Source organism: Gambusia affinis, linkage group LG19 (assembly GCF_019740435.1).
Source record: "Gambusia affinis linkage group LG19, SWU_Gaff_1.0, whole genome shotgun sequence".
In the NCBI taxonomy this organism is placed as follows: Eukaryota; Metazoa; Chordata; class Actinopteri; order Cyprinodontiformes; family Poeciliidae; genus Gambusia; species Gambusia affinis.
In genome coordinates, this window is record NC_057886.1 from 11,360 (window position 1) to 35,709 (window position 24,350).

At 38.4% G+C, this 24,350-nt stretch overlaps 1 protein-coding gene across 1 annotated transcript in view; it reads right to left on the minus strand.

Moving 5' to 3' along the window:
- Positions 1-1,136: 1,136 nt before the first annotated feature.
- lin7b (lin-7 homolog B (C. elegans)) overlaps positions 1,137-24,350 on the minus strand; it is a 49,890-nt gene continuing 26,676 nt past the window's right edge. The window contains exons 5-7 of the mRNA XM_044099785.1: positions 15,991-16,200; positions 11,359-11,522; positions 1,137-4,365 (exon numbers count right to left, since the gene is read on the minus strand). Coding sequence (XP_043955720.1) covers positions 4,344-4,365; positions 11,359-11,522; positions 15,991-16,200 — 396 coding nt within the window. The 3' untranslated portion in view covers positions 1,137-4,343. The remainder of the gene's footprint in view (positions 4,366-11,358; positions 11,523-15,990; positions 16,201-24,350) is intronic.

The window sequence follows — 24,350 nt, forward strand, 5'->3', positions numbered from 1 at the left end:
GAGATAAAGCGTTTTTTGGTCACTAACAGTAAAAAAGCTTCAAACTGAAAATTTCGAACTGGTTCCAGCTTCAAACAACCAGATTTACTGCTTCTCAGCATTTCCAAGTTATACTAAAGCAAATTATGCTGAAATTTGATTGTGGTGCTGAAATTTGATTGTGGGGCTGAAATTTCACAAACTGTCCATTTTTGGCTTCTCTCGCTGAGATAAAGCGTTTTTGGTCACTAACAGTAAAAAAGCTTAAAACTCAAAATTTTGAACTGGTTCCAGCTTCAAACAACCAGATCTACTGCTTCTCAGCAAGCAAATTATGCTGAAATTTGATTGTGGTGCTGAAATTTCAGATAAAATAAAGGTAAAATAAAAAAATAAATAAATAAAAAGAATAAAATACATACATATATGTTGTTTGTTTTCTTTTTTTTTGCCCATAATTTGATAGTTAGAAGGCCCTCCGGTCCCCCCTCGTAACCATGGACCCAAAGTCTGAACAACATGGAGGCTCTGAGTCATTAAACTGAGGGCAGCCGGACAAGTTTATTATTTCTAAATCACTATATTTAGCTAATTTTTTTGCTGAGGGGCACAAACAGGCCTTCTGGCATACAGATTAAAAAAAAAAATAAAATAAAGAAACTAAAAAAAAAAAAAAAAAAAAAAAAAACTCAAAAACGGCACTAGGGCATCAAGGACAAAAAGGGCAGGGGCTCAAGTCCCCTTTGCCCCCACCTCTTCACGTGCCTGTTCAGCACCACATTCAATTTTCAGCATTATTTGCTTTGGTACAGCACAAAAATGCTGAGAAGCAATAATTATGGTGTTTGAAGCTGGAACCAAGTCAACATTTTGAGTTTTCAATGTTAGTGACCAAAAACGCCTTATCTCAGCGAGAGAAGTGAAAAACAGTCAATATATGAATTTTCAGCACCACATTCAATTTTTAGCCTTATTTACTTTGGTACAGCATGAAAATGCTGTGAAGCAATAATTCTGGTTGTTTGAATCTGGAACCAAGTCAAAATTTTGAGTTTTAAGCTTTTTTACTGTTAGTGACCAAAAACGCTTTATCCCAGTGGGAGAAGTGAAAAACGGACAATATGTGAGATTTCAGCACCACATTCAATTTTCAGACTTATTTGCTTTGGTACAGCATAAAAATGCTGAGAAGCAGTAGATCTGGTTGTTTGAAGCTGGAAGCAAGTCAACATTTTGAGTTTTAAATGTTAGTGACCAAAACACTTCTCGCTATCTCAGCGAGAGAAGTGAAAAAACCGACAATGCTCCCCAGCAGTTGAATAACTCAGCCAGTCTCGACGGGGGAATTTAGTGTTTTATTTTTCTTTGATTAGGATCCTCCATGATCATCATAGTTGTTAGAATAATCATGTTTTGTTATCATTTTTACATAAGTAGTTACCAGTTTGCTTTTCATTCATAGGTTTAGTATTTACATGCCCCAGAGAGGAGAAATGTGCTGAAGTGTTTGTGAGAGAGCTAACCTTTCTTTAACCCTTAAAACATGTTCTTTGAAGATGGTCTTCTGAGAGTTCCCTTAGTTGTAAACCTCTGTTTGTTATGTATTTTTTCCTGGGGGCTCCTAATCTTATCAGCACCAGCCCCCTTTCTTTTGTTTTGTGTTAATAAAAGGCAAGTTCTACTGCAGAGTTTCAGAACACATGGTGACCTGTTCGGAAGAGCAGTTCTCTGTGTCTTCTCCTTCTGCAGAAGCTTGGTTGAAAACTCATAAACGTTGTCTGTGGTTCTTTCTTTGTATTTAGGCAAAAATACCTATCAATAGTCACCTCAATCACCTCAGTCACCCTGAAAACTAAAACATATACAAATATTAGAATACAAAGCATAAACTTACAATATAAACAACAAACAAAACGTACCTCGCTGCTTTCACTGGGAAACACTAAGTGTTGATTTCTTCGTGTTTTGACAGTTCAAGTCATTAATTGGCACAATGATTCTACCAGTTTTTATGAGAAGGTTCCTCGCTGCAGCAAGGGGCGGGGACGGACCTTTACGTCAGTCCCATACCTTATTTGGAAATGGGACCATTGCATTCCGGAAATCAAGGGGGCCCTATTTTCATAATCACTAGTATAAATACCTTAAAGACGTGGTGTCAGGAAAGGAAGAAGAAAGAAGTTTGAGAGGTTCTTCCACTGATGTTCGTCACACGATCCACATTGCAGAACCCACAAAGTCAGCAAAAGGTATTTTAACCTTCTTAAAAAAAATTTCACATAGTAAATCAATGCGCTTTTCTAAATTAGGTTGAAAATATAATTAACAGCTGCAGACTAGTGAAATTTGTAATTCATACAGGGGAAGGCTAATTTAGCATGTAGCATACAATACAATCCTGCTGGGCACCATTAGATAAAAATAGAAAAGTAGATAACATGTATTATTGAGAAATGTATTTTATGCTCAAACTTTGTTTTTTATTTCATTATACAGATCCACATATCTATTTGCAACATTTGGAATGGAGAGAAGATTCTTCCATATTGCATGAATGATAAATATATCCCCTTTGCTCATACATATAGCACAAACTGCTGTAGTTCAACATAACGGTATGGAAAACTACACTTGAAAGATATAAAATATTTTTTACATACTTACCAGTTTTCTAGTTTTTTTCTTTTATTCCTAAAGGTTAATCATTTTTAAATATGTTTTGTACACCAATGTTAAATTTCTGGAAAGTCTAATATATTTTATAAACTAACAGCTGCCATTCTATAGTCATCAAGCTGAACATTTAGCTTTTTCTCTGCAGCGAGAACTTTTTTGAAATCAGGTAACATTTCACCAAATGAAATGTTTAGAAGACGGCAAAACTCTGATCATTACTCAATTCCGCACTCCCTCCCCTCACTCTTGTTTACTGTTGAAGTATGACAGAGAAACCAATTGCACTTATTTATTTGTTAACCCCGCATGTCATGAAGTGCAGTGAGTGGTGATGAGGCAAACGCTGAGGAACCAGGTAGAGGTGAAAATGATGAAGCTTTAATGATGAGAAAACGGTACAACAATCCAAACAGCCTAAAAACCTGTCAGCACAGCAGAGTGGAAAACAAGGCTCCGGTAATACAGGATAAACGAAGGACAGCAGACAACGGACTGGGAAACACATTCGACCACAGACTTGACAAGGACCCGACGAGGAACAAAGAACACAGGTGGGGTTAAATACACTGAAACAAGACACACCTGGGAACAATCATGGGGAGACAGGACAACAGAGACACAGAAACTCAAAATAAACATAGAAAAATATAAATCCTGACACAGCAGAAGCAGATCAGCTACGCTTGACGCTCCAATGTGGTCCATTAAAGCGTCTGGATCAGAGGTGATACTCTGACAGAAATTGTTAATAGTGGGCACCCCGATGTTCTCAGTGCGTAAAGTTGAAACTATCAGCACACCAAATGGTCAGCTGCGCGTCATCACAGCCTGGATACGAAACCAGCAAATGCTCATGTGCTTGTCAAAACGAGGGTGAAGAGATCCAACATATTACTTCAGTTAAGTTTTTACTGGTTTCGTTTTTAGACTACCATTAGGGTAAGCAGTGTAATTATATGTTTGTCGTTGGTCATTTGATATGTGATTAATTGTAGTGTAACGGTGGAGCATTTATGCGCATTTATTGTCCAGCACTTGTTTCTGTTTATTGGACATCTGTGCTGCACTTTAATTTTTTTCCTTCCTCAACAGTGAGCTGCTACTCCTCTATTTAAACTACAATAAGTGGGTCAACACAACTTGATCACACATTCTCTTTAGGTTTTCTCTGTCTGCTGCAAACTCATAAATGCATACATATCATTAGAAGCCCGAGCCACCATAAGACCAATAATTCTGGTCCGACCCATTTTATCCCTGTAGCTAAGACCTCAGACAGACAAAAGGCATTCTATAAGTAAATAAGAGAACTCATAACACTGTTGATGAGTACACTAAAACAGAAAGAGGATACTGAGATTGGCTTTAAGATACACACTAAACAGTCTCTAAAGTAACAAGAAAAATAAGCTTTCCCAATGGTACATATTAACATTACACCCTTATTCTTACAAGGCCTATTCTTAACATATGCACTCATAAAAAAACTTTTATGACTTTTTTCTCGTTTTGGGAATTGAATTGCTGACTGATATAAGCACAAGGAAAAAGGAGAAAATCCAAATCTTCTGTGCTGGCTTCAGGTAACAGGCTGCTTTGGTTATTTTTTTCATTCCTGTTAGCTCCCCTCAGAATGACAGAAGAGTCAGAAAGATCTAATGATGAGGTGGGTGGCGGTATTGGCTTTGTTAGCCCCTGGACTCTAGGGATCTGGAGAAGGAGACAAAAAAGGGAAGAAAAATCAGTTGTAAACTTTTTTAAGCACAAGCCTTTCACCAACTGATGAGAGCTGTGCTGTGTTTAGCAGTAGTTCATGCAGCTGTATGGCTGTACATACTCTTTCAGTAAAAAGAAAAACTTATTATAGTTATTGATTTTTTTTTTATTTACTCCTTTTCTATTAACAAAATTGTGAAAAAATACATAAAAATGGTATTTTGTGTCAAAATATCCTGCATGTAACCTACAGGTTTTTTGAGAATGTGGTGGTGGGCACACGTACACCCTAAGGCTAAATGTTATTGGTCAGTTTGCTTTTATTTATTTGGTGGCGTGGTGCTCTTTCTGTAAGATAAGTGTGACTATGCAGTGAATATAGCTAAAAATGATAAGTGGACTGTAGTGGAGATTGTTTGTCAAACCAAATATTCTATAAATGTTAAATTCATAAGGAACTGCGGCACTGAGTTAACACACCTGGATCAAATGATGACTCATTGGAAGGCTACCACCAGGGAGAGAACTAAAACATGCAGGACTAGAACCAACTTTGGGCACCACTGCTCTATACTGTAAACAAGTATACAGCATCAACCACGTTAATGAGGACAAAATACGTTGTGTTTGTGTTTGCTATTTTGTCCCTATATTTTATAATATTTTAGATTAACAACACTCTTTTTTATTAAACTGTGCTAAATAGAGCATGTTGGTAGTGATATTATGTGAGACTGAAGCTGTGTATATCTAGGGCAGTGTTTCCCAACCCTGGTCCTCAAGGCACACTGCCCTGCATGTTTTAGGTATTTCCTTGCTTCAGTGCAGCTGATTTCAATTGATGACTGATTAACAGGCGTTTGTTGAACTGCAATCAGTTGAATCAGGCACATTGAAGCAGGGAAACCTCTAAAACATGTAGGACAGTGTGCCTTGAGGACCAGGGTTGGGAAACACTGATCTAGGGTGTATATTAATGTATATTAAGCATACCCTCATTTCAGGTGATTCATTTCATAAAGACTGTCATGCAACTTATTAATGCTCAAAAAGTTTGAAATGATCTGTATTTGTAGATGCCTATGTTTATTTTAATTTCAATAAAAACTTCTTTCCCCTGTCTGTTTCATTCTTATAAGCACTTTTTATAAACTTATCTGTATTTAAAATATTTTATAAAAGGTAGAATATTCTGATGCAGGTCCAATATATGTGCTACCCACATATTTAACAGGCAGGATATTTTGTGAATAATTTATTGTGTCACCATGTACGTAGAGGTAGGATCTTCTGATTAAGGAATTTAGCAGATAAACTTGTGCCACCTACCAAGCTGAAATGGGTATGATATCCTGATTAAAGGTCCTGGTGCATCAACACCCTCTGATTTATCAAGTAGGATATTCTGATGAGGGAATTTAGTGCACCAATATTGTGATGAAAGGTTTAAGTACATCAATAAATGCTACAAATATATTTTCTAAAGGTAGATGAAGGAATTTGATGCAACAGAATGTGGTACCCTGTATACAAGTGGGATATACTGTCATGAATTGGAACCTGGAACCTGACATATACCAATTAAGGTGATCCGTTTATCTGTGCTACCCATGAATCCGTCCTACCTTGACGTATTGCGCATGGACAGATCGATGCTACATCACATACTGCTTACTCAACAGATTTCTTATGAATACATCCTACTTGTGGAAGTTCCATGCATTTTATTTCAATCATCAAATCTTTATTGAATTTATTTTATACCTGGCTTTCTAATGAAAAAACATGAAGTTTTTTAATTAGAAAAAGTTTTTTCATGAAGAAGTTTACATGACAGGCAGCTTGTAAATATATTTATAAATGGCTTTAGTTTGCTGTCTGCCAAACAATGACTTGTTTACAATAGCAATGACATTGCAGTTAATCAGGACAAAATACGTTGTTTTTGTGGGCTATTTTGTCCGTATACTTTAACACTTTTCAGTTTAATAACACTCTTTGGTCAAATTTATTTGCCGGGGTGGGAATAAGAGTGACGTGACACTGTCATAAATATGACATAGCACCTGTCATGGACAAGAGTAAGTCTTCATAAATATTTATGACTATTGTCATAAAGTGTCATTCGGTGAATAATGACATTTTTAATACAAAGTTGACATTATTCAAAGTATCTTTGATATGACAACTTGACATTAACCAAGAAATCTTGATTTGTCATAAATTTTCATAAAGTATTATGGATTAAACTTTATTTAAACATGTAGCTTTATCTGGTAATACTATATTGCTAGCATTTAATGACTTTATTATGACTACCATTACAACATATCTATGACATGATGATTCTTGGTTAATGTCAAGTTGTCATAACAGGGATATTTTTGTCTAGCTTAATGTTAAGTTGTCAGATGAAGGAAGTGATCTTCTTGTGGTTTTGTCATATATATAAATTGTTTCTATGCTGTGTTAAGCATAACTCATAACCTTTTACTTCAGTGCCATCACTCAAATAATGTTATCCAATATATTTAACATTAGTTGTGGTTTTGTAAACTTGACGATAGCAGTTTTAGATGCGTAGCACTGACAGACATGGCTATCTGGCCGTGGTACAGTAGGAAAATCTGACAAGGGTGTACTGATAAGCAGGATAAGCTGTTGCAGGAAAACTGCCATCTTTCAAATGGGAAAGATGAACAGCAGACCAATTAGATGAGTTCAGGGACGTGTCTGAAAATGTGGCAGGACGGGAAGGGCTGAAAGAGAGTGGAAAACAGTGCACGTAACTTTGTGAAATGAGTGGGTTGTCACAATGTGTTTATGATATAATTTTTTTCCATGAATAATGATCAGTGCTTTTTAAAATAGAAATCAAATTCTTTGTCTTGCAGTAGAGCTCTGCTGAATCACAATCTTTGAATTGATTTAGTTTCTGTTTTCTTGTGGAATATGAAACTGATGGGGGTATGATCGGATATGATGATTGGATACAGATAAAGATTCTCTTTGATATCTGTTAGCAAAGAGTTGTTGGTAATAAAGTAATCAATTTGTGGATTACTTTATGGATGGAAGAAGGATGTTTTTTCCCTTCAGGTGAATCTGTCTACTCTTACTGAGGGACATGCACACATGCACAAATGGAATGGTGAGCAGGGCAAGGCCACCTGCAAAGAGAATGTTTATTGCTGAACCCAGGGCTCTGCTGCGTCTCCCGAGACACAGTGTTAAAGTCAGACATTCTAACAACATTATAAATCTATTTAAACTTCTCTAGGAAAGGTGACAAAAATATAATATTCTGGATAGTGATTACCTATGACTTATTGTTTTCAAACTTAAATTGTATTCTTCTTAAAACTTATAGAGGTCAGAAGGAGTTTACAAAAACTGGGTGCTGTTCTTAATACTTGTAGAGGTGTCACAATGAATGTTAGCAGATATCCTGACCAACCCCTTACAAAAAAATCCCACGAAAATCACATGTGATCACATGTTCACACAAATTTTACATGTGAATGATGTGAATCACATGTGAAAGCACATGAATACGTGTGATTTTGGAACGTTTCGTGGTAAAATCACGTGATTCACATGTAAATTACACATTTCCACATGTGATCACATGAAAATCATATGTGATCACATGTTTTGACATGTGATTTTCATGTGATCACATGTGGAAATGTGTGAATCACATGTGGAAATGTGTGAATCACATGTGAATCACATGTGATCACATGTGATTTTTGTGGGATTTTTTTGTAAGGGACCTGTGTCAGCACTTGAATTGTATCTAGTAGAGAAAATGTTTATTGCTGATTCTTTATCTTTGAATACTACTCTGTGTTTCTAAAGCAGAGCGGATTTTTTACATAGGTGGGGGACAATCACATAGCTCTGAATCATGAGGGGAAGACGTCCCTGTCCCTGGTGCAGCACAACACAGGCCTGCTTCTTCTACCCTGTGCCAGCACTTTGATTGTAGTAGTTAGAGTAGAATTATTATGCAGGTACCGTAAATGTGTTTTTTATTAAACTAATCCATTTTTATACCTCTGAAACAAATAAGATTCCCTGCTTTTGTAATGGAGTTTACCAAAACAAAGTGACAAAGATTACTAGCAAATGTCCTGCAAAGTGAACGTTTATAAAAAATAAAAAAAATTTAGAGAGGAGGGGCACTGGGGGTGGGAGGGCATCAGTCATTTGAAATTAAAAGGAATTAATTATTAGGGTCATAAATCACTCCACTGATTAAATTTTGTCATTAGGGTGCTTATTGTTTAATGATTTGGATTGAATGATAGTTTTATGTGTGGTTTGAGTTCTTTGTGCTGTCTATTGTTGGGTGAAAGACTGTGTTAAAGTCTACACATATAATTGTGACTCAAGTAGAAACATTCTGTAATGTAAAAAATATAGTAGGATGTAGGGTCATCCATGTTCAGATCATAAATGCTTGTGATTGTTACATTGATATTATTGATTGTTTCATTAATAAGAATATTTTGTCCCACTGAGACTATTAAAATGTGTTTATGGATTAAGAGTGCATCTTTATTAATGAGAATTGATACATCTTGTTATTTGGAATTACAGTATATGACGAAAAGTAGACTTGATTGGAATGCTGCATTTTAAATTATGTTCATTGTCTGATCGTTTGGTTTCTTGTAGTAAGCATACAATATTTTAAGATGATTGATGATTTCAGTTTATTTTGCTAATGAGGGTTAGGGTGAGCTGTTATTCCAGCTGAAAAATTTTAATTTAGTCGTTGGATTCATTTATGTGCTGTGTACATTTTGGTACTGCATGATTTTGCTGAGAAATTAAATCTTCTAAAATAAGACAGATGTGACAAAGGGTCACAAGACAAATCAAACAAAATAAAGGACAAAATGAACAGCAACAATAACAAAACAAATATGCTGAAATACATACACAAAAAACATTGTGTACATAAAAAATTAGGAGCCAAGTATCACTTTTCCTAACCTTTCACCTAGCATCTCCCTCTTACACACATCCGTGATCTTTGATAGCAGTTACAAATTTTACATCGTTTCAAAAAAATGATAGGATTTGATTGATGTGATTTTGTTGTCAAAATCACATCAATAACCTTTTCAGCTTCTCCAATTCAGCGTCAGAACCACATTAATACAAATATTTTGCATTAGGTCTTAATCAATTACTCAAAGTGTTTAGACTTCTATCTTAAAACTTTCTGAAGGCTGAAAACGTACACTGAAAAAAAGAACTCTTTGAATGAACATAAAACAAATCATAGAAATGATTTCCACCTGATTACTTTGCTTTATTTCAGCACCATGTAATTCTGTTACTCCTATTTAATGCAAATGTGTTAGGTCAACTTAATTTATTAAGGTTATTCCAAGGTAAAGCAATTGTGTTGGCTCAACTTATGTTATTATGGTTATTCTATGGTCGATTCTAAATCAAACGTGTTGGCTGAACTTAATATATTAATTATGGATATTCTAATTTAAATAAAATGTGTTTGCTCAATTTAACTTATTAAGGTTGATTTAATTCATTTACTATAGTTGGACCCAATGTAATTTAAAAGAGCCAGCCCAACTAATTTGCAAAGGTTTGGACCAAATAATTTACTTGACTAAGATTAATCACAATTTAGTTGAAACTCTTTGGGGCCACTAGCGCCCCAAATAGTTTTTGTGGCGCTAGTGGCTCCTATTTTTTGAGACAGTAGGAGGACATGCGGCAAAGGTTGCCAGGACCGGGAGTCGAACCAGTGACTTCTGTGTCAAGGACTATGGCCTCCAAACGTGCAGTGTGTTAAACCACTGCACCACCACAGCACACTGGAGAAACTAACTTATGTTACAGTGATACCTTCACAATACTTATTAAGTTGATTCAACTCATGAAAATTAAATTAGCTCAACAAACATGCTTCATGCTGAAAGAAAGCTATTTAATCATGTGAAAATCTTTTCCATGATTTAATAATGTTAATTCAAAGACATTTTTTTTTAGAGTCAGACGTTTTTTACAGTTCTTTTACAGTATAACACTGCATTTAAGAACTGCACTGTTTCAGTGCCAATAGTGCCCTGCAGAGAAAAACAAATATCTATAGTTTAATGTGTAACTAAAACTGCTTTGAGTCTTCCCAGGCGCAAAACAGTGATGTTGTGTGATCTTCAATAATCTCTCGTGATCCTCTGATCTTGCTAGATCCTCTTTGGAGGGAAATGAATCTGACTTAATTGAATCACGTTATTTCAACTTGAATACATTATTCAAGACAAAAAACGATTGTCTCGCGTGAACTCGCGTGACATCCCGTGATCTCACTCGGCTTCAGCACTATATCAGTCTGACTATAAAGAATCATGTTATCTCAACATGATTAGATTTCATAAACATGAAGTTGTTGAATTTCTTGTTTATCCAACATGATTGTATCACATTTTTGTTTGAAACATGAAATTATTTAGTTAAAAGTACATATTATTTGTTAATGTGATAACTTAACTTTCTCTTTTTTCAGGAAACCTACTGTTCCTTTTTATGTTGAACAGCACTCTCTCTCTCTGCCTATGATTATGACTTTGATTTCTTATGATTAAATACAAAAAAATAATAGGATTGAAGAAAAATTTGCATGACACAAACACAAAAACACAACCCCATAAATCTTATTTAAGTTCGATTTTACTGTTACATCTAGATGTTACTTTATATAAATCATTTTACAGGTAATTTCATGTATTGTTACTGCTAAATGGGGAAACGGGATGATCTCTTTAAACACATCATAACATATCTGATTGTACATAGAACAACCTTTCCCCAAACAAGATTTTTGCTATACTTCTACTCAATTTTAAATTAAATTCTTTTGATACAGTGTTGCATACTACATTAAGTATAATAAATTAAGTATTTCACAAAATAAACTTATGAAATATAGACAGAAAGGAGTCTTACGAGTAGCTGTTGTGCTGCTGTCGTCTCCGGGCACTCCTCATTTTCTCAAAACGAGCCTCCATTTCCTCCAGAACCTTAGGAGTGTAGCGGACCACCAACTTAACTGACCCCTGGGCAGCCTTCAGTAGCTCCACAGCCTTTTCATGTTGCTCCGCCTCTACGCTCTGCACAGATACCACACCTCTGTCAGTTCTGGTATACACACCAGAACTGACAGGATTGTATTAAAAACTAGAAAATTCCTGAAGAAATTTAACTGGGGCCTGCCAAAGTGTGCCCGTCGGTTTGGACCCAGCGTTCTGATGCTAAGAATTAGCATCGATGCTAAAGAAAGCTGCAATGTAATCAATAGCATGTGGAGAATCACAAGAATGTTAAGTAAGCTGGACATGCAACATTCAGTATGATAAAGCAAGTGTATTAGCTAAAATGAACAAATATGCTAATGTAAGCATAAATACTTTCAGTAGCATGTGGGGTATCATTAGAATGTTTACTGTCATTTACTTACTCCATTAAGTATACTAAACATGGCTAATAAGTCTGAAAAATAGAAAATAGCTTATTTAAGCTAAAAGGCTAATGCTAATGAACTGCCTTGCGCAAGGCAGTTCCCTAACCTCGGATAAACAGATAATGCAGAATGATATCATTGCACCGCCTGCGGCGGTGCACTGTCCAGAGGGGCATATTGAGGCTTTTATTTTGAAATTTGCAGTAAGCTTCATATTAAATGCCCACACTAATCCAATGTGTAAGAGTGCTTTGGATAAACCAGTCACATAAAGCCAAAAAGAGCAATTACATGATGTAAAAATTGCCAAAGCTTTTATTTTGAAATTTTTGTTAAGCTTCATTTGAAAGGGTCAAAGTCATCCCATGTGTAACAGTCATTGGATTAAATCAGTCATATAACGCTCAAAAAAGCAATGACCTGATGTAAAAATTATCAAGGGCTTTTATTTTGAAATTTTCAGTAAGCTTCATTTCAAAGGGCTAGACTCATCCCATGTGTAACAGTGACTGGGTTAAATTAGTTATATACAGCCCATAGCAGCAAGTTGTTCTAAAGGCCAGCTCAGTCCTCCTCTGTTTTAACTGAACTACTAGTTCGAACTACAGTGATGCGTATTTGTAGTCCTAAGCAGCTCTCCCTGCTCTGGGTTCCGTTGCCATGGTAAATAATCCTCTCTGCCAGCTGTGAGTGAGACATCCAGGGGGAGACAATTCTCTGTTTGAGCCAGCCAGTTTGACTAAAAAAAGCATTGCAAAAAACTGTTTCCTGTTCGGGAAGAACCGTAATACATATTCGAAAACCGTTTGAAGCATATGAGAGGGCTATTTGTCGTCTCACATAGTCCCGCCATTCATATCTCTACCTCACTCACAGTATTAACAGCGATGAGATAAAAAAAGTGTGTGCCAAGGTCTGAAATTTTTCAGAAATACATGGAAGTGAATCAGTGAGATCTGTCTGCTACCCTGGCGCATGACTTTGCTCTGAAGCACCTGGAGAGAAAACTGTAAGCGCTAGATAATTTTTGAAAACATTTGACCGGAGCAGGCACGCGTATCAATGTCATGACCAAGTTTGATACCAATCATGCAATATTTGTGAGCGTGAGGGCGAGTTAAAAAATGATTTGGGGTCAAAATGTCACTCTGACTCTCACTCTAGCGGAGCGGCCTTCACACTCTGATTTTTCCAAAAATCAAAAACTTTGGGTCGCTTAGAAAGAAGTTGTGGACAAACCATAATACATATTGACGTGCTGTCTTCACTTTAAAAGAGATCACGGACGTATCTACAAAATGAAGTTTGAATGGCGTTTCTACATAAAGTTATGACGACACAGAAAATCCTCAAAAATAGGGTATTTTCAGGATTTACTGGTTGCCTCGTCCCCTTGACGACGAGACTTGCACCTGGTGAGCTCGTTAGTGATTTTGGGGTCGTTTTTTGCTTTTTACGTCGCCATGGTAACTCCAAATCCCACCAAAAGTAATAGCTCCCCTCCCGGGATCGAGCCGCACGTTTTGATACCACTTTTGTGGGTGGGCTCGCAGCGGTACGAGCCGCATTCCGGTTGACGGAAGAAGAAGTTAAGAACTAGAAAATTCCTGAAGAAATTTAACTGGGGCCTGCCAAAGTGTGCCCGTCGGATTGGATCCAGCATTCTGATGCTAAGAATCTAGCATCAATGCTAAAGAAAGCTGCAATGTAATCAATAGCATGTGGAGAATCACAAGAATGTTAAGTAAGCTGGACATGCAACATTCAGTATGATAAAGCAAGTGCATTAGCTAAAATGAGCAAATATGCTAATGTAAGCATGAATACTTTCAGTAGCATGTGGGGTATCATTAGAATGTTTACTGTCATTTACTTACTCCATTAAGTATACTAAACATGGCTAATAAGTCTGAAAAATAGAAAATAGCTTATTTAAGCTAAAAGGCTAATGCTAATGAACTGCCTTGCTGCGCAAGGCAGTTCCCTAACCTCGGATAAACAGATAATGCAGAATGATATCATTGCACCGCTCCAGAGGGGCATATTGAGGCTTTTATTTTGAAATTTGCAGTAAGCTTCATATTAAATGCCCACACTAATCCAATGTGTAAGAGTGCTTTGGATAAACCAATCACGTCAAGCAAAAATGAGCAATTACATGATGTAAAAATTCCCAAGGCTTTTATTTTGAAATTTTTAAGCTTCATTTGAAAGGGTCAAAGTCATCCCATGTGTAACAGTCATTGGATTAAATCAGTCATATAACGCTCAAAAAAGCAATGACCTGATGTAAAAATTTTCAAGGGCTTTTATTTTGAAATTTTCAGTAAGCTTCATTTCAAAGGGCCAAACTCATCCCATGTGTAACAGTGACAGGGTTAAATGAGTTATATACAGCCCATAGCAGCAAGTTGTTCTAAAGGCCAGCTCAGTCCTCCTCTGTTTTAACTGAACTAGTAGTTCGAACTACAGTGATGCGTATTTGTAGTCCTTAGCAGCTCTCCCTGCTCTGGGTTCCGTTGCCATGGTAAATAATCCTCTCTGCCAGCTGTGAGTGAGACATCCAGGGGGAGACAATTCTCTGTTTGAGCCAGCCAGTTTGACTAAAAAAAGCATTGCAACAACTGTTTCCGTTAAAGGAACCGTAATACATATTGGAAAACCGTTTGAAGCATATGAGACGGCTATTTGTCGTCTCACATAGTCCCGCCATTCATATCTCTACCTCACTCACAGTATTAACAGCGATGAGATAAAAAAAGTGTGTGCCAAGGTCTGAAATTTTTCAGAAATACATGGAAGTGACTCAGTGAGATCTGTCTGCTACCCTGGCGCATGACTTTGCTCTGAAGCACCTGGAGAGAAAACTGTAAGCGCTAGATAATTAATGAAAACATTTGACCGGAGCAGGCACGCGTATCAAAGACATGACCAAGTTTGATACCAATCATGCAATATTTGTGAGCGTGAGGGCGAGTTAAAAAATGATTTGGGGTCAAAATGTCGCTCTGACTCTCACTCTAGCGGAGCGGCCTTCACACTCTGATTTTTCCAAAAATCAAAAACTTTGGGTCGCTTAGAAAGAAGTTGTGGACAAACCATAATACATATTGACGTGCTGTCTTCACTTTAAAAGAGATCACGGACGTATCTACAAAATGAAGTTTGAATGGCGTTTCTACATAAAGTTATGACGACACAGAAAATCCTCAAAAATAGGGTATTTTCAGGATTTACTGGTTGCCTCGTCCCCTTGACGACGAGACTTGCACCTGGTGAGCTCGTTAGTGATTTTGGGGTCGTTTTTTGCTTTTTACGTCGCCATGGTAACTCCAAATCCCACCAAAAGTAATAGCTCCAATGCCGGGTTCGAGCCGCACGTTTTGATACCACTTTTGTGGATGGGCTCGCAGCGGTACGAGCCGCATTAACGGTCACGGAAGAAAAATAAATAATTATAATACTTAAAGAGACATTCTATTGGGTGTAGAACAATAGGTGCCTGCCATGCAATGCATGGAGGCAGTGACTGACTTGCTTCGCAAGTCAGTCACTGCTCTCCTTATGCATTGCTATGGGCAGGCCCCAATAATAATAAAGAGGCGTTCTATTGGGTGTAGAACAATAGGTGCCTGCCATGCAATGCATGGAGGCAGTGACTGACTTGCTTCGCAAGTCAGTCACTGCTCTCCTTATGCATTGCTATGGGCAGGCCCCAATAAAGAGACATTCTATTGGGTGTAGAACAATAGGTGCCTGCCATGCAATGCAGTCACTGCTCTCCTTATGCATTGCTATGGGGCAGGCCCCAATAATACTTAAAGAGACATTCTATTGGGTGTAGAACAATAGGTGCCTGCCATGCAATGCATGGAGAGCAGTGACTGACTTGCGAAGCAAGTCAGTCACTGCTCTCCTTATGCATTGCTATGGGCAGGCCCCAATAATGATGGTTCTGGTATACACACCAGAACTGACAGCAGTATAACTTTCCAATCAGCCATTGTGGTCACACATTCAATGAAAGTGGCACATTACTTGAGGTGAATGCGCCACTTCAGCCTGGTTGTGCACTGACCAAACAGTCCAGTCTTTCGGTAGATTCATAGAAATCTTACCACTCCATTGACAGATAGCAGCTGGTCTCCTCTCTTCAGTCCTCCTTGGCGATCAGCCACTCCTCCAGGGATAACTCTGGAGATGTAGATAGGGGAGTTCTGTTCTTTCCCGCCCATGATGTTAAAGCCCAGGCCCTCTTCTGTTTTGGGCAACTCCACCACTCTCGGGTGGGCATGACCTTCACTGGCTGCAAAGGCTGCCACTGTGGCCTAAAAAAAGCAAGAAGTGAGATATGTTAAATTGAGAACAATATATATATATATATATATATATATATATATATATATATATATATATATATATATATATATATATATATATATATATATATATATATATATATATATATATATATATATCGCTTTAGGGCAGTCTTTCTCTAACCGAGCTGCCCGGACCACTGGCGGTCTGCAAGGTAGTGCATGTAAACAACTCTTTATTTGCCGTGAGGTGACCTCAAAGTGTGGCGCTACAGCTAGTTTACCGAAGGATTATATTAAAAATAATGATGGAAAACTGGCTTAAAATGGGATTACTCAAAATAAAAGTTGCAGATGCCGGTGGAAGGAAAACAACTCTAGGAATATTATATGATCAGAGGAAGAAGCTAAGTAATAGATACTCAGTATTGATATGTCATTCCTTTGACCAGCTCTATGCGGTGAGCAGTAGGTCTTGACTCAGTTAGTCAGACCTGGTCTTTGTTTTTTTGGGGGAAGTGGGGGTGGGGAGGGGGTTATGACTTTGCTTGGCATTGAATGATGCTCTGCTTTCAGGTAAACAACTATTGTTTTTTATTAATTAAAAATATTAAATCAAAATAAATAAATACAATTGCTACAAATCATTTAATTTTTTGTGTCTGTTATAGCAACTCAAGTCTATTTTTCCTTAATTGTGCTTTCAAATCACAAATAGTCTTAAATGATATTAATGCATAAAGAAGTTGGTCTTTACTACTTGGTAGGACAGAACAACTCATTATTGTGCTTGACATCATTAGAAAGCTTAGACTCCACACTTTCAGAATCTGTAAATAACTCAAAATGCCCAAATAGATGTGTTCATGGCCACTCTTGGCCACTCACATTTACCACACAGCACCAGCACCACTAATATTTTAACTTTATATATATATATACTTCTTCTGGAGTCTGACCACACAACACCTCACAACTTCCTCCTGGTCCACATCTGGAGGATAAATTTGCACTAGTTCATCAGTCAGTTGGATTTGTCTGATACAACCCAATGAACTTTTATCAGAGGCCCGGGGATGAATTAAACTCAGCATGCTATTTTAATGACAATTTTACTGCTTTAGTCCACAATTTGAGTAAGCATTGCAACTAATTGCGTTTTTAGAATTTGTTCATGGTCTTAAGAGACGGGATCAATTGAAACTCGGCCGCAAGCTTTTTACCCCATCCGGGCGTGTGTTTTGACAAGGATTAATTGTTTTGTGTGGTTTCACTTCCCCAAAACCAACCTATGTCCAACTGGGACATCTTCCGCGCTCCTCCCAAGCGTTGATACCCTACACAATATTCACAATATAACAATCCCTTCGTATTGTTGTCTGTGCCCTGTATTGAACCAATTCAGGACGGATTTATTTTGTATTTCTACAAATATCTGATAGACACACCCCCATAATATAATGAGTAGACCCCACATTGGCTGCTCTAAGCGCAGGAAATTCGGCAGCCATCTTGGAGCGGTCATCCCTCCTACATAGCAGCAGATGCCTCATCCCTGCGGCATATTTTTGTACAGATCGACAGACTATTGAAGGAAGATCTCAGGGGATAAGGTTTCACAAGTGAAATGGACATATTACCATTTACAGAATAGAATATTGTATACTAATAGAATATTACTGCAATAATGTGCAGCAATCAAACGAGCACATACCTGATAATCTTTCCTTGCCGTTCTTCGAGGAAAAACAAAAGTCAGACTCATCTTATCGGACCACGTCTCTGCTCCGCTGCTGATAAAGAAGTCTGGGATGATGTCTTGTTTTTTGGTCTTATAATTCTGCATAGTTCACTATGTCAATATTTGTGTGAATATATAAAGCTTGTTGCTGTTAAGCAATTTGCTTATGTGTCTATGACGTCCCCGTGACAACTTTATGTTGACTTTTATCATGTTGATGTCAACTTTGAAACAACATAAAACCCTTATTCTCAAACTTATCAGCCCAGTGTCAGATGAAAACCAGTTCGATGTGAACACTGTTTCCACTGAGTAGTTTAATGTGCGACACCGAATATGCGTACGCAGTCATAAAAAAGTCATAAAAATCTATCCTTGCGCAGACATGTCCGGCAGATGTACGCGACTCCGTGGACTGAAGTAAGCCTTTAGGTCATAGACCCATTGTCTTGGCAACCAATAAACAACAGTCTCTGAGCGCAGAGCAAAGATTATGTTCAAGTGCACCAGGAGGAATTAACACTAAAAAAGTATGTAAAAACACCAAACAGAACATTCTGTCCGTTGCAGATTTATGTTCCATTTTGTATAGGCTTCGCCATTTAAGGCTATCGCTAGTGGGTTTATCCCTTGCGTGCAGGACTGAAAAGAGTTTAGTTCACACCCGCCTACTGGGTGGGCTCCTCTCCGGTCTGTATAAATAACGGTCAGACTAGACAAATGGCTCCCTCTTTTTTCTTCAGAGTAAGATAGCACTGTCTCCTACCCTGAGCTATACAAAGAGAGACTTTGTTTACAAATGCAATACAAGCTTATATCATCACAGGACGTGGAACAGTCCTTGCTTAGATCCCGAGTCTATATGAACATGGTGAGAGGGCAGGCCGCCTCCTGGCCCACCAACTCAAACGTCGGTCAGCAGCGCAGCTCATATCACAGATCCAAAAGACCCCTGATGAGCAAACTATTGATCCAGCTGAAATAAATCAAGTCTTTGAGAAATTTTATTCTGATCTCATCGCAATTTCCAGAGGATAATTCAGATATGAATAATTTTTTAGACAGCTTGGATATCCCTGTTATAAGTCCTGATAGGAAGAGGGAAATTGATAAGCCTCTTACACTTAGTGAAGTTATCAATTTTATCTCAGCAATGCAGAGTGGCAAGGCCCCTGGACCAGATGGCTATCCAATTGAATTTTATAAAAAATTCTCATCCAAGTTAGCACCTCTTTTACTTGAAATGTTTAACCACTCAATGGATCGGGGAACCTTGCCACAGACTCTTACAGAAGCTAACATTATAGTCTTACTAAAACAAGGTAAAAATCCAACAGACTGCGCTTCCTACAGGCCCATATCACTCCTAAATGGAGACGTTAAAATCTTAGCTAAACTTCTGGCTATGAGACTGGACTCGGCCATGGCAGACATAATTTCCCCAGATCAAACTGGGTTCATGAGGGGTCGTCACTCTTTCTCTAATATACGCAGGCTTATTGGTGTTGTTCATTATCCCGCATCAGGGGAGTCCCCTGAGGTTGTGGTCTCCCTCGATGCAGAGAAGGCATTCGACCGGGTCGAGTGGCCCTACCTATTTGCAGTATTGGCTAGGTCTGGGTTTGGGCCCAAATTTACATCATGGGTGCAACTGTTGTATACATCAACCAAAGCAAGTATAATCACTAACAGAACAAGGCCCTTTTAACACCCTTCTAGGCCCTTTTCTTTAACCAGGGGTACCAGGAAAGGTTGTTCTCTCACCCCGCTCCTCTTCATTTTAGCTAATGAGCCACTTTCAATTATGCTAAAGACTTCACAGAGCTTTAAGGGAATTTATAGAAAACAGCTGGAACATCGACTGTCCTTATACGCGGACGACTTATTGCTCTACATCTCGGACCCAGTATCTTCCATCTCCATGGTAAACATTGTGAATTCACTGAACCGTTTTGGTCAATTTTCAGGATACAAGCTGAACTTCCTCAAGAGTGAATGTTTTCCAATTAATGACTCTGCACTCCAAATTACAGAAACTGACTTGCCCTTTTCTCTCTCCAGAACAGGATTCAAATATTTGGGAATCAATGTGACGCGTTCTTTTTCTGATCTATTTGAAAAAAATTTCTCCCCTCTGCTTAATAATCTTAAACATGACCTCCAGAAGTGGAGTGTCCTAAATTTATCTCTAGCTGGCAAAATAGCATGTATTAAAATGAACATCTTGCCAAGATTTATGTATCTTTTTCAGAGTATTCCAGTTTTTCTCCCAAAATCATTCTTTAGACTCATTTATAAACAGCTGTCCTCGTTCATGTGGAGTAACAAACACCCTAGAATCAGTAGGCGTTTCCTTCAGAGACACAAGGAAGAGGGGGGTATGGCTTTGCCTAACCTGTTGTATTATTACTGGGCAGCAAACCTACAAAAAGTAGTCTGTTTGCTCCAACAACCAGATGTTGACTGGTGCCAATTAGAACTGAATGCATGTAAGCCATCATCTTTCCCTGCATTAGTTACCTCAAAGCTTCCTCTCTCTTCTAAGCAACATTCTTCATGCCCAGTTGTAATCTCCACCCTAAAAATATGGTCACAATTTAGACAACACTTCAATATGACAAACTTCTCTATCTACAGTACCATATGTGATAACCATGTTTTCCCGCCATCCATATTAGATCCTGTCTTTGCCCATTGGCAGAGAGCAGGCTTAAGTAAATTTAGTGACTTATATATATAGATGGTATTTTCGCTTCTTTTGATGCTATTTCCTCTAAATTTAGTTTACAGCATTCCTCACTACTTCGATATCTCCAGATTTGTGATTTTGTTCGTAACATTAGCCCTTGCTTTCCTAATTTACCCCCAAAGGGAGGAATGGACATTATTTTGCAAACTCCAACACAATGTAGAGGTCTCATCTCCAAAATTTATAACAGCATCTCATCACTCAATACAGCAAAGCTCGATAAGATTAGGGCAGAATGGTCGACTTGGACTAATTCAGTTCAAGGTCCTTCACAGGATTCATTACAGTACAGCCAGACTTTCAAGGATTTATTCTACAGTCAGTGAAACTTGTGCTCGTTGCCATATAGCTGAGGCAAATTTATCTCACTGTTCTGGTCCTGTAACAAACTGTGCAACTTCTGGTCCACAATTTTTCACATCCTATCTGAAGCTTTTGAAATAGGTATCCAACCCAGCACTGAATTAGCAATATTTGGAACTCCAGGGGTGGGGATATCATTAACACATGATTTTAAAAATGTACTGGCTTTTTCAACACTCCTCGCCCAAAGAAGAATACTGTTAGCGTGGAAATCAGAACACCCATCCAAGGCTTCTCTTTGGCTGAAAGATCTGTCCCTGTTCCTTAAGTTGGAGAAGATCAAATTTTGTATTAGAGGTTCGATTCAAAAATTGTATAAAACTTGGGCCCCTCTATTATTTTATCTTGAGAGACTGGATGCCCTCTCTAAAACCTGAAAGTTGCACAAGAGCTGGTTCTGCTATGTGTGTGCCTGTGTCCCGGCCCGGCAGCCTGGGTGGTTACTTGTGATACTAGCTATTGACAGTGGTTGTCAACCTGTGCAGTTTTAAATATCCATGTACTGTCTTGGTTTGTGTGCCCATGCTTGTGTGGACACTTGTTTACAGGCTGTCCACGTTGTTGAGTTCTGTATTGGTCTCTTGGTTTTTCATACTTGTGTTGTTTTTTTCCTTCAGCTGTATAATAATTATTGCTCTTGTTTTTAGTGTGTTTTTTTTTTGTTGTTGTTCGTTTTTATTTACCCCTTTATATTTTTCTTAATTTAGTTTTTTCTATTGTTTGCAGCCAGGTATGGATGGATGGGGAGAGGTAGGGGATGGAACAAAAAAAAAAAAGAAAAAAATGCCATGTTTGCTTTGTTCCTGTGGTTAATGACGTGTTGTTGATGGATGATTATATAAAATATATTTTTAAAAAATATATATGAAAAAAAAAAAAGATAGCACTGTCTTAAGAGCGAAGATGTTTTCTAGCGGTACTGTCCGTCCGTGCCAGTCTTGTCAGACGGGGTACATCATGTACTTTGACAGGCACCAGATCTGCGAGGGATGCCTGGGCCCCCAGCACGCCGACCTTGCCCTGACGCCTCAGCCCTCTTGCCGCTCCTGTGCTGTCGTCCCGCTGGAGGAGTAGAGGTTGAGGCTAGCCTTTTTCAAGGCGGGGTGACGGGCCCACCGAGTCCGGTCGCTGCTCGTGGGGAGATGCTAGCTACGCTGAGCGGGATGCTAGCTAGCTACGCTGAGCGGGATGCTAGCTAGCTACGCTGAGCGGGTATTGGAGGATTCCACCAGCAGAGAAGACAACAGTGAATGTTTGTTAATAAGCAGTTAGATATAGAAAACTGCACCAACGAATATCTTTTCATGGGTCTTAGCCCTGTTGGGGGCTAAGCACCCCTAAAGGTCAGATCCTAGAATCGCCCATTAGGAAGTGATCGCCCGAACATTCGCGGTGGTTGTTTAGCTAACTGAAACACCTACACTCCTAATTATCTATATGGAAACCTATGTGGGTCGCCTTATCTTTGTGTTAATTCAACCAAAATACTCTAAACTGCACAGCAAGAGTACATGTTCAGGTAATAAAAGTTAAGCTAGCATAACTAACCTACTCTTCACTTTTTTAATATATTTTTTGATTAAAGCTTTTTACTGACCTGTGAAATGTGATCCCCTTGGATCTTATCTTACTGTCGTAGTACTGACAATATAAAAATTTTGCATTCCTTTTTCAGATTCTTTGCATCATTGTGTCATTTTCCTGACCACCAATATTCCTGACTCAATGCAAAGGATATGGTGTTGCATGTGGCGCACTGCCGTGCACAGGAAGTCACGTGATGTCCAATCCACTAAATCACTATGTACTTGCCAGTTACTTTTTACAAAAGAATTTTAAAAAGCATTAACTGGGTGTTTATGCCTTGAACAGCGTGCAGCTGCTGCCGAGTTACATAGATGCAGACACATAAAGGAAATAAAGGGGCATGAAATATTGGTGGGGACTGTAACCATCAGGCCAAAGTTGGTGGGAACATGTCCACACCAGTCTATTATAGTTAACACATATTGGTTGCGGATAGGACCTACTGGATCTGCCTGTCTTTGTCCATGGTTCTGGTGGTAGTTCTAGTAGTTAAAGGCGTTGATCTTCATGAAGAAGCTGATTGGGTACACAAGTTGAACAGTTTCTGATCAGTCTCTCTACATCCAAGTCCATGGTGGGCCAGTAAAATTTGCTCCTCAGATGCTGTTTTGTACCACCCTCTCCCCCACATGAGTCTCATGTCCGCTTTACAATGCTTCCTTCACCCTTGCTCTTGGAAGTACCATACTGTGTCCTCTGAGCACAAGTCCAACATATGTAATGAACTCTCCAATTCAGCACATATGGCTGCAAATCTGACCAAATTGGGTTTGTCCATTTTCCTGTGTTCAGTTGCTTCATAATGTCATCCTCTGTCATTTTCTGCTTTATGTCCTAGAAGTTCATGGCTTGCACCTCATGCATCGTCACTGTCAGCACCATGCCCAGATGTTTTCACATACTCATTGTTCTTTGTCTCTGGTAAAGTAAATTGTGAAATGAATATGTTATGTTGGACATTCCGACTATGTGTTCTATCCTATAATCATAGAATTGCTGTCTCAAATCAAGTTTCTTTATTTGCTCAAACTGACCATAAAAGGGCTGGGGGGAGGTTTGTAGAGCAGAGTTACTTTAAAGAGTAAATTTATCTCCCTACAATACGTTTTAAAATGTTCCACAGTACATGCGCATCCTAAATTCCTGTGTTCTGTCTAAGAATACCAACATTCTGTTGAGGTCCAAGAATGGCTTGCAGGTTACGGGTTTGTTCTGTCCACACTATAAAATGTAAAAGTAAAGTGTACTCAAAAAGAAAAGTGACCTGAACTCATTCCAGCTTACTCTGTTGACTATACTAACTTAAACTTAGCAAAGACAACTTTCTACTGAGGCAAGTAATCAAACTCATCAGCAGCAAGTAACCCGAACTTGGAGTTATGAGTGAGCAAAACGCATCTGCATAACCAGCAGAAAACTCGGCATCATTCGGCAGCTCTCGTTGAACGCACATGCGCATTGGACACTGACGAGTGACGACGTGTTTGAAAGACACGCCAAACTGTCAACAATACGGCGGTTGCTGCAGCTACGTTTGGTCACGTAAGTCCCACTGTTTTTAGCAAACTTATATTCGTTATCTCGCCATATAATTCATCCGCAAGTCCAGGTTTTGAGGTTAACTTTATGATTTAGCGATGCCTGGGACTAACGTTAGTCGAAAATATCATGTTTATTTAGTGGCAACAAGATGGAGCGGCAGAGCAAAAAAGCTGTCCG